Genomic DNA, 18,960 nt, shown 5'->3' with positions numbered 1-18,960 from the left:
GATATTAGATAACATTGTGGAAGCAATATGAAAACATTTCACTTACTTTTTATGATATTAATTTGAGATATGTCACTGAGAACATCATGCAACAGTGTATAACTTCTGCAATTATACCAGAACCATACTATAATATGGAGTGCTCATTATAGGCATATAAAACATCATAGTAATGTATTTTAAAACAATCTTGGAAAAAGGCATCACGATATAAAACATATTAAATAATCTATGAAACAATCCTGAGGATTATTGTGTCTACTTTTCTGGCCATAAACTGTTTTTGTTTGGAATGGTATTAGTGTTGACGTAGGGGCAGGGATTAGGTTTTGTTGTTATTTGGGGGCTGGGGGGTTTGTGGTAGTTTTTTTATTAAATCTGGGGGCTATTAATGTAATGTGTGGTTAGTGTTGCTCATAATATGTTTTTGGGCCTGTTAATGCAATATGGGTTCCCAATTAAGTCGTAGCTACTAATTTAATGTCTGGGCTAGTTGAAGGCATAAGCCTATTTATTAACGGCAAATGCAATTAATTTGTTTTGAGGCAAGTTGGCAGGAAATAAACCTATTTTTTAACTGTCAATGCTGTTAAATTAATGTCAGGTCTGGTTTGGTGTAAGTAAACCGGTTTATTAAACATAAATGCTATTTAATGTTGGAGGATCTCACAGCACTGGGGTCATGAGTTAGATTCTAGACCATGGCCTTATCTGTGTGGAGTTTGTATGTTCTCCCCGTGTTTGCGTGGGTTTCCTCCGGGTGCTCCGGTTTCCTCCCACAATCCAAAAACATACTAGTAGGTCAATTGGCTACTATCAAAATTGACCCTAGTGTGTGTGGGTGTGGGTGATAGGAAATTTAGACTGTAAGCTCTATTGGGGCAGGGACTAATGTGAGTGCATTCTCTATACAGTGCTGCGGAATTAGTGGCGCTATATAAATAAATGATAATGATGATTAAAAAATGTGGCTGCTTTTGGTTTAATGTGAAGACAAGATTTACAAGAGGTGAATAGAACCTATGCCTTTCCAAACATGGACCCAAAATTCCAGGATCCGGCAAAACAGCAACCATGCTTAAGACACTAGCAGTGGGTAGTCAAATCTCCAGAAACAGGTAAAAGAAAGCAGCACAATCAGATAACTGTCCAATTCTGGTAGAACAGTCCTGAATGCAAAGACAGTCTGCTCTGCTCCACCCTCGCCATTCGATGGAGAAATAAATTGTAATAAGATTAGCAGCTTGTTGTGATCTAATTGTTCAGCTACAAGCCCCGGCATGCCTGGTATTCTGGCATGGTATTCTGGCACAACTGGTAGGGCATGCTAGGGGTGGGAGGGGAGTTCTCTTTGGGAATATGTTTGTGGGGTCTATTTATTTATGCTTTGCCCTCACAAATGTATCTTTTATCGCTGGCTGCTTTTCGCAGCTACTAGATGCTTTTTCTGAGTTATTATTATTAGTTTTGCAAGGACAGTGCCTCCAGTATAAGGGTGTCCCAGTGAAGTATATTTTTACCCAACAATTTATTATAACAGTGGAGTTTGATCATGATGATTTTGTTTCAAATAGTAAAAAGCATATTGAAAACATTCATGCAATATGTACCATCTGCTACGTGTTTCTCCAACATGCCAATAATGAGGAAGCGAAGATAAAAGAAACATATTTACTTGCTGCTGAATGGACTTTTGACCTTATCAGGACATAACTAAGTTGAAACAATAGTCGGAAATGCTATAAAGTCTTCTTTGCCCTTTTTGTTCACATTGCTATTAATAAATGGTGCTTTAAACTGTTTAATTGATAACCGTCTATATATTTGACTGTTAATCTGATTAAATTGATTCAAATTCTTCTTATTCTTATTAAAATTGAGTTATGAAAACTGGATGCTTTACTAGGTCATAAAACATATCAGTACTGGAGATGTAAAGAGAATGGGATTGGTTCCAGATATAAAACAGATTATCTAGAGACACATGAAGTAGTTTTATAGTTCAGGCGCCCTGGGAGCGCCATAAGATGTATTACAAGGAAGAATAAAGCAGCTCTCAATACTTCAATATAGACAAACGCACACACACACACACACCACAGTATGGGTGTGACTTACAATAAAACAATTTATTGAAAATAGCCACAAGCCCAAGTTAGTAAAGTTTACAATAACATAGATTACATCCCAGTGCTGCAATGCAAATCCTGTTATCTTCTTTTATCTCATCACGGTTGTGCCCTTTGTAGCAGGTTTTACATTTACATTTTTTTTGTGACAAAGTGGTGTCTCCGAGAAAGTGGCAAATGTTTCTCTGGATGCTGAACAGACAAAGTTCAATGAATTTAAGGTCTAAATCCTCTATCACCTCCTTTCTAGAGGCACTGGCGCTCCTATTCAAGAAGCTTCCTCTTGTACCATTGGTATTGGAACAGTGATTGAACATGTTCTTCTGACAGAGCTCGCAGCCATCCCCTAAATCAGAGACTCCTCCACTTCGTATACACAGTGACCTTTCCCCCTCACGGTATGGGGAAACAGCTTCCTCCTGAAGCTGCAATGACAATCATACCAACTCTACCTCTCTTCTCCTGATCCCCCCCCCCTCCTCTCTCCTGTATCTGACTGCCTTTCTTCCATCTCCTCTTGGATGTCATCATGTTTTCTCCAAAGTAACGCACAAAACCAAACTCATTGTCTTCCCTCCTTCTAGATCTTCATCCCACCTTGATCTCACTGGTCTCACTGGTCTCACTTCATCCCACCTTGATCTTACCATCTCAGATGGTGGTGTTAACAACACCACCATCTCATCTGTTCTCCAACTTCGCTGCTTGGGTGTCACCCTCGACTCCTTCCACTCTTTACCCCACTACATTCAATCTCTTGCCCAATCCTGTCACATCCAACTATGCAATGTGGTGTACCTCTGATGGCGAGGATCCCCCTTGTGTGCATAATCCCTCCAAGAGCATTCACATACTGTCTCACAGTATCCACCTTGCACCCCCCCCCCCCCCCCTCGTTGGGGTTCCCTCCTTCTTCCTGGTTACAATATGTCCACTGTCCTTCCAATCATGAGGAAACCAGAGTCTTTGTAGACCTTTGTCTCCCCACATGAACACTCTGATCCTGATTCATTAAGGAAAATATTTAGTAAGTTTTCTCCTGGGCAAAACCATGTTACAATGCAAGGGGTGCATATTAGTTTAATATTTTGCACATAAGTTACATACTGGCTGTTATATCATGTAGCACACAAATACTTTATGTTTACACTGAAATTTAAAATTGATCTAGGACATGCTCTACCCCAACTATAAACCTGTCCACACATTTTAAATTTACATCCACCTCCAATACAACATGAGTCAGGCCCTCCATCTCTGACACTTTTGCAACGCTTAGCTCTGCCCCTTGGGTGACATGGCTGTCTTCCTTACTGGCTCCCTTTACTAACATGAGGCAGGTGCCTTGCCTCCATAAGTGTCCCCCAGTGCCTCACCTGCCACCACCAGGGGGCAACCAGCAACGACAGAATGTGTTACTGTTACTCCCTTTGTTGTCTTTAAATAAAACAGCTCTTATCAGCATATAAGAATATTTTGCTCTCACCTTTTGCTGTATATGTAGCCTTATTCAGAGAAATTCACTCCTCTGGAATCTGGACCAATAAAAGTATTAAATCACAATTTTGTGCAGTGTGAAAAGAATGAGATAAAAGTGAAACAAAACTTGATGTCCCTTATTAGCGTGACACACACAAAAATATATTTTAATGTCATATGGGGGTGGAGCTAAACAATGCTTTCAATGGGTAAATCTTGTGTGCAAGTTGTCACGAGCCGCGGCTGTACTCACCGCCGCCGTGGCTCACTTCTGGCTCCCCCTGGCGTCCCAGCAGTCACCTTGACGACCGGGACGTCATATCCGCTTCCTGCCCAGCCGTTGCCAAGGCAACGGCCGGACGCCTCCTGTGTAGCGCTGCGTCCCGGCAGTGCTGGAAGCCGGGCACATGCGCTCACATAGGCAGCCTGTGGGCTGATTAATGAAGGGGGCTTGGTCCATTGATTGGTGCCTCCTGTGGGCGTTTGCAGAGCTAGGCTCTGATCGGTGGCTACCAGTATTTAAGGCAGTGAGGTCTGCAGCCTCACTGCCGGTTATAGCTTTTCTGCCACAGTCCTGCTGACCTGCTTGATCCTAGTTCCTGTCCTTGTCCCTGTCCCTGTCCCGTGGACACTCTGTTGGATTTCCCATGTATGACCCCTTGCTTGGATTTGGACCCTGCCTGTTTGCTCGTGACTCTGACCTTTCTTGCCTGTATCTTAGACCTTGCTACCGTGCCTGTGACCTCTGACCTTGGCTTGTGTATTGGATTCTCTGTCTGCTGCCAGCCCTCGACCCTAGCCTGGACTTCACTCCGCTTTCCTGGGTTCTCCCCAGCCGGTACGCACTTCACGACCCTCTGTTAGTCTGCGGCCAAGTCTGTCCCCACCACTAGGGGCTCCAGACTGGCAGAGCAGACTCCAGGTTGTGCTGTATTGGCTGGAGGGGTTCCTAACACAAGTAGACCAGTGTATTTATTATTGTTTTCAATGTTATATTCTTTAAACCGCTGACACATTACCCAGTGCTGTACATTGAGGGGGCCATGACACACAATGAGATGAAGCCAAGGTACAGATGGCCCTGCCCACATGAGCTTACAATCTAAGAGGTGGTGTCCCCTTGGCGCTCACAAAGCGGAATGTAATGATTCTATAGATATTTAAACCTTTTATTGTTTAGGTATCATGAATAAAAGACATAGACAGAAGGTTGCAACCTAGATATGCATACACAATCGTGGTAAACACTACAACAGGTGTATACATTTTAAAACACATGTACAAAATCCATATCAGGATAAATATGAATGCATCAATATAGGTTCATAAGCCCTTAATTAGCTGGGCTAGGAAAGCTGCATATGCAGAGTCCAATGTTATAAAGTCAATCTCTGAGCAAATATGCACAAATTTCCCAGAGCATAGGTATGAGCTGGAATAGGGGCTCCCAGAATACGGGTAATCCGGATCCTATATAGGTGAGGACAAAGTTCCAATGGATAAAGCGTAAAGCCAAAGCGAGGATAGAATACAAAGGAATACAACAGTAATCGTCTTGGTGCTGGTAACAGACTTACCCTGGGCGGGTTGTATAGCGCTGTTCCATTTTCACACGATGAGGCTCCTTAAACTCGCTGCACCTAGATCCTTAAAATATAAGTCCGATGATGCGCATGCCGATTAACCGATAAACGAACCTCAGAAAGATCCAGTCCAGGGTTAGGAACAAAAGTAGAGGCTGCGGCAGTCCTCCTACGCGTTTCGCTGTCAGCTTCTTCAGGGAACTTCCCTTATTCCTCACGGCCCCTCTAGGCTGCTATTCCTACATTCTAAAAAGGAGCGCTGACTACACCTCTATTTCCTTTAATCTAAGAGGTGGGGAACAATTGATACATAGTTTAGCAGAATAACAATTGCAATTGCTAGTAGGACAAGTATGTGTGAGTACTGTAAAGCAGCAGCATTATCAGCTGTCAATAATAAAGCAATCGTTGGTGTCTGGTATTCTATATAGCTGCCGGTGTTGCATCATGGTTGGAATGACCAGAAACAAGAACCAGTCACTGCAGAAATCTTAGTACAGTCAGCTACTGGCTACTATAACTGTATTTCCCCACCTACCATAACTGACCTTTTGTCCTCTGCTGGATCTAGAGTAGTCTTTTGCTTTCGTGCTGCACGCGCACCCTAGTGATTATCCGGCAGCTTGGCGTAGCTCTGTGCATCCTGGTGTTTTTCTTTAGAGTAATTCTCACTGCTGTAGATGGAGCCAGGATACTTGTTGCCCACGTTTGGCGACAGCTGCTTCCACCAATGAGTCAGCAGAAATCTCCAAATGAGGAATAGATCACAGTTAACAGCAATGACAGTTAAACTCACTGGGTCCGGCAGCTGAACTGAGATGGATATTCAGTAGATCTTCTAAACAACCTTGTCCTTAGTGTGATGACACTCCTTTGCACCACCATGTAATTCCCAATATAAATGTTATATTTATATTGTTTTATATTTAAGGGAAGATGATTATATGGGAGGGAAAACACAGAGCTGATCTATAGTACAGACATCTCTCAATGTCGTCTATTGTAATATTTATTATAGCAAAGTCCACAAATATGAATTTCAGTTAACTAATACCTTAACGATGGTCATTGACATTTTTCTTTTTAGGAAATGTTAAATTTAATGAAAGGGAAATCTATTTTTTTTTTTGTAACTATATAACCTGTAAATGCAACACAAGGCATAATAAAGGCACAAAACTATTTAAGTAAAATTTAAATAGCACGTTCTGGCATATGCCTTGCTTGTGAGCAAAAAAACAGACAAAAAGTAAATGATTGTCTGATATATTTTACAAAACGTGACACAAAATCTCAGTATTAGCAATGCTGTAATGCTGGCAGATGGTAGGGCAGAAGGAGACTGAAGTTTTCTGCTGACTATGACTCATACAAGTCTTCATGTTATAGTAACATATTCACAAATGGTTGATGATTTCACATACAGACATCTAGGTATCTATGGAATCGGTAGTCAATCTGTTATGACCTGTACATATTTGAGTCACCAGTATCCCAGTGGCCGTCTGTGACTAATCTTATGCTCAGGGAAAACGCCCCCAAATCAAACTTATTACAAGAGACGTACTATTGGTCATATAGTTGTTTGAGATCATCAGGACTAAATACATTTCTATGTCTTCATGTCTGTACAGGCAAGCTTGGGAGATTAAAAAAGGAGAATTAAAGGTAGATAAACCATTGTGATGCTAGTGAAAAAGAATATATGTACAACATATGTTTGCACGTGTTTACATGAAATATATCAGTGAATTAAAGTATGTTATTTTCACTCTTAATCTAAGCAGTGTGTCTATAACGGGGCAGTTGTCTGAGGTAGAATGTTTGACTGTATTTCATCCAGCCACAGTAATTGTGCTCAAGTGCTGAATAACCATCTGTTGGCCACACAAATCTGGGACAATTCTGATTGTTAAGAAACATTATCATGAAAATAAAATCTTTTTATGCTTTTAAATATAGGTAATATTTTTTTTATCAATACAATTTCACGTTAACGTCTTTCTCTGTTGTATTGCTTTGGGATCCCAGCGTGAGTGTGTCATCCGCTGTGTTTTCATAAACACAGCTACATTTCACTTTATAATGTCTTGTTATATTTGATTGTGTGGCCTGGATGAGGCTACTATGAATCAGTGAAGATATGAACCTATTATTTGCAGCTTAGTGAACAGAGTCAGACCACAGAAAGATAGGGAGAGAACCACCAGTAAAATAAAATAGTGAATCCACAACAATAATACTTTAAAAATTGAGTATTTGTTTCTATTAATTTCTGCAATTTTGATGATGTGTCATTTAGGTGATGTTGCCTAGAGCACTCTTCAACTGCAGACAACACAGCTTGAAAACCATCTACTGAATCATGGAAAACTTGTCTGTCCCACAACCATGAGAGCACAAGTGACCAGACCACTATTCTTAGTTGGTGAGTGGCATGGCCACCCTTACTGGGAACTGGTGAGAATACCCTGCTTGGTCTAGGAGGTAATGAGCGGGGGAGAAGAGGACCCTGTGAGCTGCCATTAACCTCTCGCAAACAGCTCCAGGTATTATGATTTGTTATTATACAGGAAACCCTGCAAAATGTGTCTAATCTGATGAACAAATTACCTAGATGTCATCATCATCATCATCATCATCATCATTTATTTATATAGCGCCAACATATTCCGTAGCGCTTTACAATTGGGGACAAACGTAATAAACTAATAAACAAACTGGGTAAAACAGACAAAGAGGTGAGAAGGCCCTGCTCGCAAGCTTACAATCTATGGGACAATGGGAGATTGACACATGAGGTTAAGTATACATTTTGCATCTTGGCCCAGCCAGACTGCAAAAGATGTTATTGACAACTCCTGCAGATCTTTCTATTGAAAGGAGGATGAAAGGGGGCCCAACGAAAAGTGGATATATTATAGCGTGAGTGGGGGAGTCTGCTAGCCATCAGAGCTTAGAGATTGAATATGCACTCGCCACCAAAACTTGGATGTCAGCTACACACTAGCCACCAGAGATTGCAGGCTGAATACACACTAGCCACCAGAGATTGCAGGCTGAATACACACTAGCCACCAGAGCTTGCAGGCTGAATACACACTAGCCACCAGAGCTTGGAGGTTGACTACACACTAAACATCAGAGCTTGGATGTCGGCTACACACTAGCCACCAGAGCTTGGAGGATGAGTACACACTAGCCATCAGAGTTTGGATGTCGGCTACACACTAGCCACCAGAGCTTGAAGGATGAATACACACTAGCCACCAGAGCTTGGCGGTTAAATACATGCTAGCCACCAGAGCTTGGAGGTTGACTACACACTAGCCATCAGAGCTTAGATGTCGGCTACACACTAGCCACCAGAGCTTGGAGGTTGAATACACACTAGCCACCAGAGCTTGGAGGTTGAACACACACTAGCCACCAGAGCTTAGATGTCGGCTACACACTAGCCACCAGAGTTTGGAGGATGAATACACACTAGCCATCAAAGCTTGGATGTCGGCTACACACTAGCCACCAAAGCTTTGAGGATGAATACACACTAGCCACCAGAGCTTGGATGTCGGCTACACACTAGCCACCAGAGCTTGGAGGATGAATACACACACGCCACCAGAGCTTGGAGGTTAAATACACACTAGCCACCAGAGCTTAGATGTCGGCTACACACTAGCCACCAGAGCTTGGAGTTTGACTACACACTAGCCATCATAGCTTGGATGTCGGCTACACACTAGCCACCAGAGCTTGGAGGTTAAATACACATTAGCCACCAGAACTTGGAGGTTCAATACACATTAGCCATCAGAGCTTGGAGGATGAATACATACTAGCCACCAGAGCTTGGCAGTTAAATACATGCTAGCCACCAGAGCTTGGATGTTGACTACACACTAGCCATCAGAGCTTAGATGTCGGCTACACACTAGCCAACAGAGCTTGGAGGATGAATACACACTAGTCATCAAAGCTTGGATGTCGGCTACACACTAGCCATCAGAGCTTAGATGTCGGTTGCACACTAGCCACCAGAGCTTGGAGGTTGACTACACACTAGCAATCATAGCTTGGATGTTGGCTACACACTAGCCACCAGAGCTTGGAGGTTGACTACACACTAGCCACCAGAACTTGGAGGTTCAATACACATTAGCCACCAGAGCTTCGAAGGTGATGCTTAATACACTAGTCATTCGTTTGGAGGTCTGCAATATATACTTATCACCAGATTGAGGTTGTATTTTGCACACTAGCCATCAACTTAGAGACTGCTTTGTACACACAGCAATGGGCTTTGTACTGTAAAAGTGTCACCAGAATGGAATGTTTTCTGTACTTGTCAAAATAATTGGCTCAAGTTTGTATAGTTGCCACCAGAATGGACGCTGTATTTTAGTCACTGGAATCGACAGAAAGGCAGGCGAAGCCCCTTTTTATCAGATTGCGGGGGCAAAGCGCTGTGGATATTTTATTTACTGGGCATATGTTTCGATAGAAAGTAATAAAAAAAAATTACCACACAAAACACTGGTGAATTGAGAATTATTGTGAGAATAGAGATTTTAATGGTTAATTACTGAAGAATATGATTGTCCACTTTATTTTCTGGATACAGATATAGATTGACACATCAATGATGCTATAGGAAAGAAACAAATAAGGTGTGTACATTGGACATTTGTTACAAAATAATGTGTTTTGAAACAACATAAGGAACAAAAATCATGTGTAGTTGTTTGTCAGGTCATACAAGAACACAGGTGGTAAGATAAGATGGACATTTTTTTTATCATAAAACATATAATTCAATTAAATAAATGCCACCTACCGTAATCTTCCATGTACACTTGCTGTTTGGTGGATAAACTCCAGGAAACCCCTCACTTCCAAGTAAGCCTGTTTCTCCAGTTAGATTTCCACCACAAGTAAACGTGTGCCTGACAGGAGAGAACACTAGTGAGCATAGTCTGTATAAGTAATCAGCAACAGCAATGCACATGAGAGTACACTATTGAGCATACACTGTATAAGTAATCAGCAACAGCAATGCATATGAGAGTACACTAGTGAGCATACACTGTATAAGTAATCAGCAACAGCAATGCACATGAGAGAACACTAGTGAGCATAGGCTGTATAAGTAATCAGCAACAGCAATGCACATGAGAGTACACTAGTGAACATAGGCTGTATAAGTAATCAGCAACAGCAATGCAAATGAGAGTACACTAGTAAGCATAGGCTGTATATGTAATCAGCAACAGCAATGCACATGAGAGTACACTAGTGAACATAGGCTGTATAAGTAATCAGCAACAGCAATGCACATGAGAGTACACTAGTGAACATAGGCTGTATAAGTAATTAGCTACGGCAATGCACATGAGAGTACACTAGTGAACATAGGCTGTATAAGTAATCAGCAACAGCAATGCACATGAGAGAACACTAGTGAGCATACACTGTATAAGTAATCAGCAACAGCAATGCACATGAGAGTACACTAGTGAGCATAGGCTGTATAAGTAATCAGCAACAGCAATGCACATGAGAGTACACTAGTGAGCATAGGCTGTATAAGTAATCAGCAACAGCAATGCACATGAGAGAACACTAGTGAGCACAGGCTGAATGAATTACTAGAATTCTTACTGTATAAATAATCAGCAACAGTAATGCACATAAGAAAAAGCTAGTGAGCACAGGCTGAATGCAGCCCCCTACCAGAATTCTTATGGCAAAAATAATCCGCAATAACAATACACATAAGAGAGCACTAGTGAGCACAGGCTGAATGCATTACTAGAATTCTTACTGTATAAATAATCAGCAACAGCAATGCACATGAGAGAACACTAGCGAGCACAGGCTGAATGAATTACAAGAATTCCTACTGTATAAATAATCAGCATTCTTACTACATAGCACACCAGGAGCAGAGTTACAAATTCTAAAGCGTAAAAACAGTAACATCTTAATCCAATATACAACATAAGATGTCCTGTACTGTTGGTCAATAATTTAAAATAGTTTCCAGGGACACTTTGCTGCTGAGTGAGTACATCTAAGCACGTCAGGTGCAGTACTTTCCCTGTGAACAATGGTGTACTACAAGTACCAGCATTTTATGTTTACTGAATTCTATTATAGGATAATAATATGCATTTTAATATTCCTCTTCAATACATATGACTTTACAAAGCCCAGAGAATGAGAAATGATGGAAAGAATTACATATAATATGCAGAAAATTAGACATTTTAAAGGACAACCCAAACTTAGACACAGGCTAGTATTATTATACAATATTATATTCACAGCGGGCCAGACTGTTATACAGTAGAATATTTACTACACAATTCTATATGCTGTTTAAAGGAGATGGTGACATGGACTGAACAATTTCATAGTATTTATTTGCAATAAAATAAGTGTGGTCAATGTTCTGGGCTTCAACTTCTTGAGTCTTCTAAAAAGTGCTAATGATCTCTAAACCACACTGATGTCACACGCTTGACTCATCTTTCTAAACTGGAGAAGATCTCTGGGAAACCAGTGAGTAACATTTTGTGGGATAGGTGTAAGTGGAAACATCCAAAGAACGCAAATCCCCTTTATGTCTAATGGTTAATACTGATAGCGGCAAAGCAAATGCATGCTACATGTGTATGACAAAATATAAATGTTATTAAATTATAATAGTATGAACTGTTTACCCCCAAAAAAGAGTGGGTATAATCTAAAGCAGTAGAGAAAGACAGAGTAGTAACATGCGGAAATGCTTAAAAGTCTTTTCAAGTCTAGCACCACTGAGATGTCATGTCTGTAGCTTGTGTCAGCCACCTTGGCTGAGCTGTACTTGAATTGTGCTCAGCCAAGGTGACAAGTCAAGCACCAGATTTAGGAAGGTGATGAATTACATGAGGCTATCCTGTGTTAAAGATATGTTTTTCTTTTTCTGTATTTCACTAAATACTTGTTATATATTACATGACATAAGAGCTTAGTACCACTTACTTTACCCTGTACTTTATTGCTCTTTATGTCAATATTTATTACTGATAAATATTCAAAGTAGAGTATCATCCTTTGATTATGTCTGGTAGTCATGCCATATTGGGGTGGACAGGACAGCCAAGAGGATCTTTGTGTCTTGGTACAGCAACTTCTTGGGGCCCCTTCCATAGTCGCCAAAGGGGACAAGGTCACACCAGGTTGGTGGCTCCTCCCACTACACAGGCAGACCAGTGCTCCCAGACAGGCCTGGGCCTGGCTACTTTGTACCCGCTCCTCCCCTTCCAATGCCCGTGCGGGTGGGTAGTGTCCTAGATCAACCTACAGCACAGTATGCAATGTTTGCAGATTTACCAGCGTAGCAGCCAATGCCATTGAAATTGTTTTTAAGTGTAGGCAACTTTGGATGATCATGTTGGTTCAACACATACTGGATATAGGACCAGCAAAGCAATAGGCAGAATAGGCATCTAACTGCCTGGAGCGTATCAGTTCTTGAAGAAGCAGAAACACCTCTGAGTATAATATTTTCGTCCCTACTTCATGTTATCAAGAGGAGAATTATGTTTTTGATGTGGAGTCTGCTCTTATCTTCCGAAGGTGATAATGAGTCTCTGTTTTCCCAGTTTCTTGATATTAATTTAACATGACATTTGTGACATTATGCCATATTTATGTGTGGAAGGGAGATGACATCTCCACCTTCAGTACCACAGTAGTTTATAAGCATGAAAATGCATCAGGAGTTCGCAGGTAAATTACACTGTAAAAGGTATATTATACATGCTGTCATCAGAACTACATATAGAGCCTTGTATGTCTGTGCTTTCTTTTTTAACTTACTGGTGGTTGTTTTCCATTGATATGCTTACAAAATACAGGGTTTAGGTTACAGTATTTATGGTGGAATGTTTTGCATCATTTAGATGACAAATTAGCATTGGATTTTATGAGCTCCCTGGTGATTATCTTTGTGAGTCTGACATCTATTGCAGTGTAAGATGATATATGCTCACCGTGACAGCTCTTCTTGCTTAGCATTATCCTAGACATAGCTTTGGGTTTGTGTTGTACATGAACTTTCCCCTTCCTGAAAGTGTCTGGATTGTTTGCATGCTGTGGTGGTTATAGAGGCATAGTGATGTTTAATAAGATTTGAAGTCTTTTCTGTGGTCTTCTGTGCAGTGAGAATGCTAATTATTTACAGTCATCTAAAAAAGAAAGTACACTCCCTTTAAAATCTGTGTGTTTCCATATTCGCCATACTTGCCAACTCTCCCGGAATATCCGGGAGACTTGCGAAATCCGGGTAGGCAATTCTCCGGCATCCTGCCTACTACGTAGGGAAGCGAGCAGGATGGGAGCCTTAATAATGCATTTAGCGTAATTTTGGCCCCATCCCCCATGACAAAACGATGCTTTCAGATTGGGGCGGGGGTCAAAATGACGCAATTTACTGCATCCCGCACCCTCCCGACATGCCCACTCACTGGGATTTCCCGGACTTTTATTAAAATTGGCAAGTATGATATTAGCAAATAATGGACAATCATCTAGTCTTCACCAATGCCTGAAAACTGTGTCTAAGCTGAAGTGACACATAATAGATTGACTTTATTCACAATAAATTAGCCGACATGAAGAAAAAGTAAGGGATCGATTTAACAATGGGAGAAAAGCTGGATTTAACAAAGGCCTCGCGCCAGCTGCAGCCTACGCCATGGGTATCCAGCAAAGCTTTCCCATGCAAAGCACAAGGAAGCCCACGCCAGCTCACTCATGATGGAAGGAAGACTGGCTAGCGAAGGACTCTCAAATGGTAAATACCGGCGAGAGATGATGTCTGTGTGTTTTGTTAAAAAGACCCCTAAGAACCTGTATTGATATGTAAAAACACACAGGTGTACTTTCTATTTCACATCTCTATAATTAGCCTGTGCTTACTTGTGGTCTCTATGTACTGTGAGGATAGTGATACATTATACAGCCGGTGTTCAACATACATGTCAACATTCTTAGTAGCGGAATAATAGGTTACACCCCATCAGCTAAAGCAGTTGATATAATCCCGCTTTTGGGGTAGGGAGCACACCTTTTTGTCACAGAGCATCGGAACTGTCCTGCTACATCTTAAGTTGGTAGGTATAGTTCATTAGTGTCCACTCTTGTGCAATGAGACTGATTACAATTTATAAAACCTTATCGTTTGTAATTGTCCTTAATTTCCAGGGATCATTCCATGTTAAACTTTTGTCCCTGGAAATATTTGTCTTTAGGAATGTCTCTATTTTGTGGTATTGAATAAGTGAACCTTTAAACCATTTACCCTTCAATAAATGTCCTTTCTGTCTTACAGATATAGACAATTACATTCACCATACAGAGTGACATAAGTAATATTTGGTACACATACATGTCCAGAAATGACAGATAACTATGAATTACTGTGAAAATGTCCATACTAGGCATACAGATAGATTACATTTATAATGCACTCCAAGGGAAGTGGTAGTATGCTACAGTCCCAGCATACATAACAAAAACCAATATTGGGCATCACATTCAGTAACCAGAAGAAGGTAAGTGGCACTGTGCCATCTGCCCCTACATACAAAATAAAAACAGTAATAGCATTGCATTTAGCAAACAGATCAAATGAAGAGGTCTGTGCTGTTCTCCATACACATACAAATACATACTAAGAACACATGCTGTATAAGATCAAATGAGACCCAGTCACTGATTTATTTTACATATAAAAGGAGCTTAATATGCAGGATGAAGATATATTTAAACAGCACCCAGTGAATCTTTATGAGAGGAAAACATAGCAATGAGGTTAAAAGATTTCACACATGAATTGCCAAACTGGATCACATATACCCTACTTAAAGCTTATAGGACCAGAAAAACAACCTAATGCAAGTTCATAAGCAGACTAAAATAACTATAGATAGACCGTTTAGAATCATATTGTGAGACCAAATTCTAAAGACAGAAAATGATGCAATTCCAGCTGCCATGCATAGCAAGAAGTAAGGGAGTGGAACACAGTGACCAATTACAGATTGCCTTTATGGGCACAGGAGTATAAGCGGCACAAGAACATCTTTGAGAAGGGAGTAGCCCTTGTCAGTCTAAGTGCCGTGTAGAAGTGCTCTGCTGTCACCTCCCACGAATTTGCAGCGCAGGATGCTCACCACGGGTAGAAGAGAATGTAAAGATCAAGGAAAGTTGCAAAAGATATGTGAAGGAAACTGATTTAATGCGCGTGTTTGAAGAAGCAGCAGGATGTAAACATGGTATAAAGAACCAGTAAAATATTTGGGAAGAGCAAACAGTTTACACTTATTCAACAAAGCAGCAGTCCCTCCCCGCACAAGAGAGTAAAAATGGGAGTATTGGCATTATATCTGACCTTACCGTTTAGGTAAATCTCACACTGCATGAATGATGTATAGGTCTGTGTTACGTCTTGTATATCAGGAACATGGAATATGATGTATATATTCTGAGCTATTGATCGGTGTTTCGCTGCCTTACTGTACTTGAGCGAAAAACTATGCTTATCAAAATAACATAAATCGTATTTCCCAGCAATGGTTGGTATTGGGATCTAGATGTACAAAACCAATGTATAGTTGAATTGCAAACTAGGAGCACAACGTTGTTATTCTTCATGGACCCTGTCATTGGTAAGACAGGTTGCCTGGGATCCCAGACGCGATGAATGACACAGTGATGTGTAGCACTCACAGATGTCTTACCTCTCATTGGGCTGCTGACCACAGCTAGGAGCAGCCAGGAGCAGGGAGATCACGAACACGCTCAGTCCGTTGCTCATGTCTGTCACACTGTCAGACTGTAGGGAATGAGGTGGAAGGCTGCAGGGGCTTTATAAGGAGGATCGCCCTATAGTCTGGGCTTCTACTCATTTCCCTCTGGGAGGTTCTCTGGCATGGAGAGGCTCCTGATGAATATCCCATTTGTTCCAAGCAGTCCTGGGGAGGAGGGGATCCAATTCTCCCAAAAATCTGATCCTCCCCTCTCCTCCCCTTTTGCTTCTTTTTCAAAGTCAAACATTAACCCCTTTCACACCTGAGACCATCTGTCATGGTAATCATAGGTGGGGATGTATTACCTGATTTTGTATTTCATAACATTATAGTTCTTGTTGTAACACTTCAAGAGAAACATAGTTTAATGATGCATGTGTGCTTTAGAGTGCTAGTGACACCTATGCATGAAACCTCATATACATAATAATATATTTATATATCATGCACACTTATATTGCAATGTATACATTTATTTTATTCTGGTTACTAATGATTAGTAAGTGTAAGGCACGCAGTAACTGAGGAAAGTTATTAGGGCAATAAAAGTATAAAACAAGGAAAATAATTACCTTTAGTCTCAGAATCACATTTTGCCATTATTTAAAACAAATTTTATCATATTGCTTATTTCTATCTGTACACAAGTCAGAGCTGATCTTGCCATAATTACCACTGCCCACTATAATAATAATAATAATAATAATAATAATAATAATAATAATAATAATAATAAAGTAAAGAAATGCAGAGGCCACCGCACTGCATAAAGTGTACTACCAGTGGTAGAGGTATATTGTTTAACATCATATTATTTAAAAAGTCATTTCTAGATATGCACCAATTGGCTAAGCATGTTAAAAATATAAATTATAAATTTAAAGCACTTAGGGGCATATTTATCAAAGACATTTTACATTGAAAACCCCTGAAAACTGCTCTTTTCAGGGGATAGCCGCATATTAAAGTATCCCCTTAATTTATTACTAAGGCAACGCAGCAGATATCTGAGATATCTGCTGCTTTTCCTGTCACTTCGAAAACAAAAGCTGTCCCCATAGGTTTCTATAGGGACTGCTCTTTTGCACAATTTAACAATCAAAGATTTTTGGAACTTGTGCCCAATGGCTAACACCAACTTTGGCTAACGTTAGTGATTGAAGCCTATGGTGAGAGCATTAAGGGATCCGAAGATCCCTCTACCACATCTTACTGCTCTCCCCTCTGGTCACTATCACAAAGGTGACCACTGTGCGTTAGTCACCATAGAGGACATAGGGGACAGGTCTTCGCAGGATCAGCAGTTTTTCATGACTGCTGTTCCTAGCGAAGGTTTTTTAATAAATATCACAATATTTCAATCCTTGTCTTTGCGACAAGAATTGAAATAGATCATGTTCAAAATGCATTTATTAATAAATATACCCCTATACCTGCAAAAAAACGTTTGAGTTTACACTTAATTAAAAATTCCCTATTTTGATGAACTAATATTTATTCTGTGAAAATATACACATATAGAGGCCTATTTTGTCAATCTGCCTTTTAATTAAAATCCCCTGAATACGGCCGTATATTTAAAGATCTTGTCAATATATTCATAGGGCATCACAGCAGATATTGGAGATATCTGCTGCTATCCTTGTCTCTTCGAACACAAAAGCAGTCCCCATAGGTTTCTATGAGTACTGCTATTTTTCGCAATTTAACAAGCGTTAGTCATTGAAGCCTATAGAGTATTGCGGTAGAGGGATCTTCGGATTCCTCACCGCATCTTCCCTGACGCTTTGCGACAGTGACCATAGAGGACATAGGAGATAGGTGTTCGCAGGAACAGCAGTTTTTTCGTGACTGTGGTTCCAAAAGAAGAATTTTTATAAATAGTCCTAATCTTTCATTCCTTATAATTGTGATAAGGAATGAAAATGATTGTGTATAAAACGTGGTGCTTGTTAAATATGCCACATAATATTGTAGTCAGATTTGCAGTAGTAACCTATTTGAGAGGTTGAGTTAGGAGTCTGAACACAGAACTCCCTGGCCAGCTAGTGAAATATGACCATTCATTTAGACTTATATAGACCACTATTTAGCGGTCGGAGATGTTTAGTGATTGGAACATTACTTATCAACTTTCATTTCTCTATTCATCTTTCTGTGGCATCTTGTGATATTTGGTCTTTCATATACTTGTGTTCTATAGCATTACAAGCACAGCTAAGTCAACATTTAACTAACACCCAGGCCTTAAATGGTTTAGCAACACGGCTAGTCACACTAAGGTTAGGATGTATGCTTGATGTTATGGTAAAACATGTGGTAAAAAATTAGGATTCCCTAAGTAAAACTAGGAAACTCCAAAGTTAGTTAATTGCTCAGTGTTAATGTGTATCTGTTGCCTATCCACTGTTGAACTGAACCGGTAGTCAGCCTAACTGATTCACTAGAAACTAGTGGCATCACTGGGCAGAGGCAGACCTAGACTTTTTATTCTAAGGGGGGCGATTTTACATTGCCACACCCTACCTTCACTCTGATTGGTTGGTCCCGTTTGATCACGCCCTATGATCGGACCTCTCTACCGCAATTTAATGGGATAAAGATGCTGCTGTGGGGGCGATTGCCGTGATCGCCCCCTCTGGATTCGCCAGTGTCACTGGCGTACATAGCACCTGATTCAAATTGGAACGCAACTTGCATTTTAAACACAGAGAAAGGATCTTGAGCATAGCTTAAAATGTATTCAAATCAAAGTGGATTTCAAGATATGTTTCCATTTGAATCTGGGTGTAAGTATATGCTCTGCCTACCACAGTACTTGCTGTTCTTAGACAGAAGGAACAGACTGCAATATACGCACAAGTGTATGTGCAATATAAGGTCCCATCAGAATGCATAAAAAAGTTGTAT

At 40.5% G+C, this 18,960-nt stretch overlaps 1 protein-coding gene across 1 annotated transcript in view; it reads right to left on the bottom strand.

Annotated features, from left to right (window-relative positions):
- PCOLCE2 (procollagen C-endopeptidase enhancer 2) overlaps positions 1-16,215 on the bottom strand; it is a 62,194-nt gene extending 45,979 nt beyond the window's left edge. The window contains exons 1-2 of the mRNA XM_075201932.1: positions 15,982-16,215; positions 10,029-10,137 (exon numbers count right to left, since the gene is read on the bottom strand). Coding sequence (XP_075058033.1) covers positions 10,029-10,137; positions 15,982-16,058 — 186 coding nt within the window. The 5' untranslated portion in view covers positions 16,059-16,215. The remainder of the gene's footprint in view (positions 1-10,028; positions 10,138-15,981) is intronic.
- Positions 16,216-18,960: the final 2,745 nt, after the last annotated feature.

This window comes from Mixophyes fleayi, chromosome 3, assembly GCF_038048845.1.
Source record: "Mixophyes fleayi isolate aMixFle1 chromosome 3, aMixFle1.hap1, whole genome shotgun sequence".
NCBI lineage: Eukaryota > Metazoa > Chordata > Amphibia > Anura > Limnodynastidae > Mixophyes > Mixophyes fleayi.
This window is presented reverse-complemented; position numbering and strand designations above follow the sequence as displayed.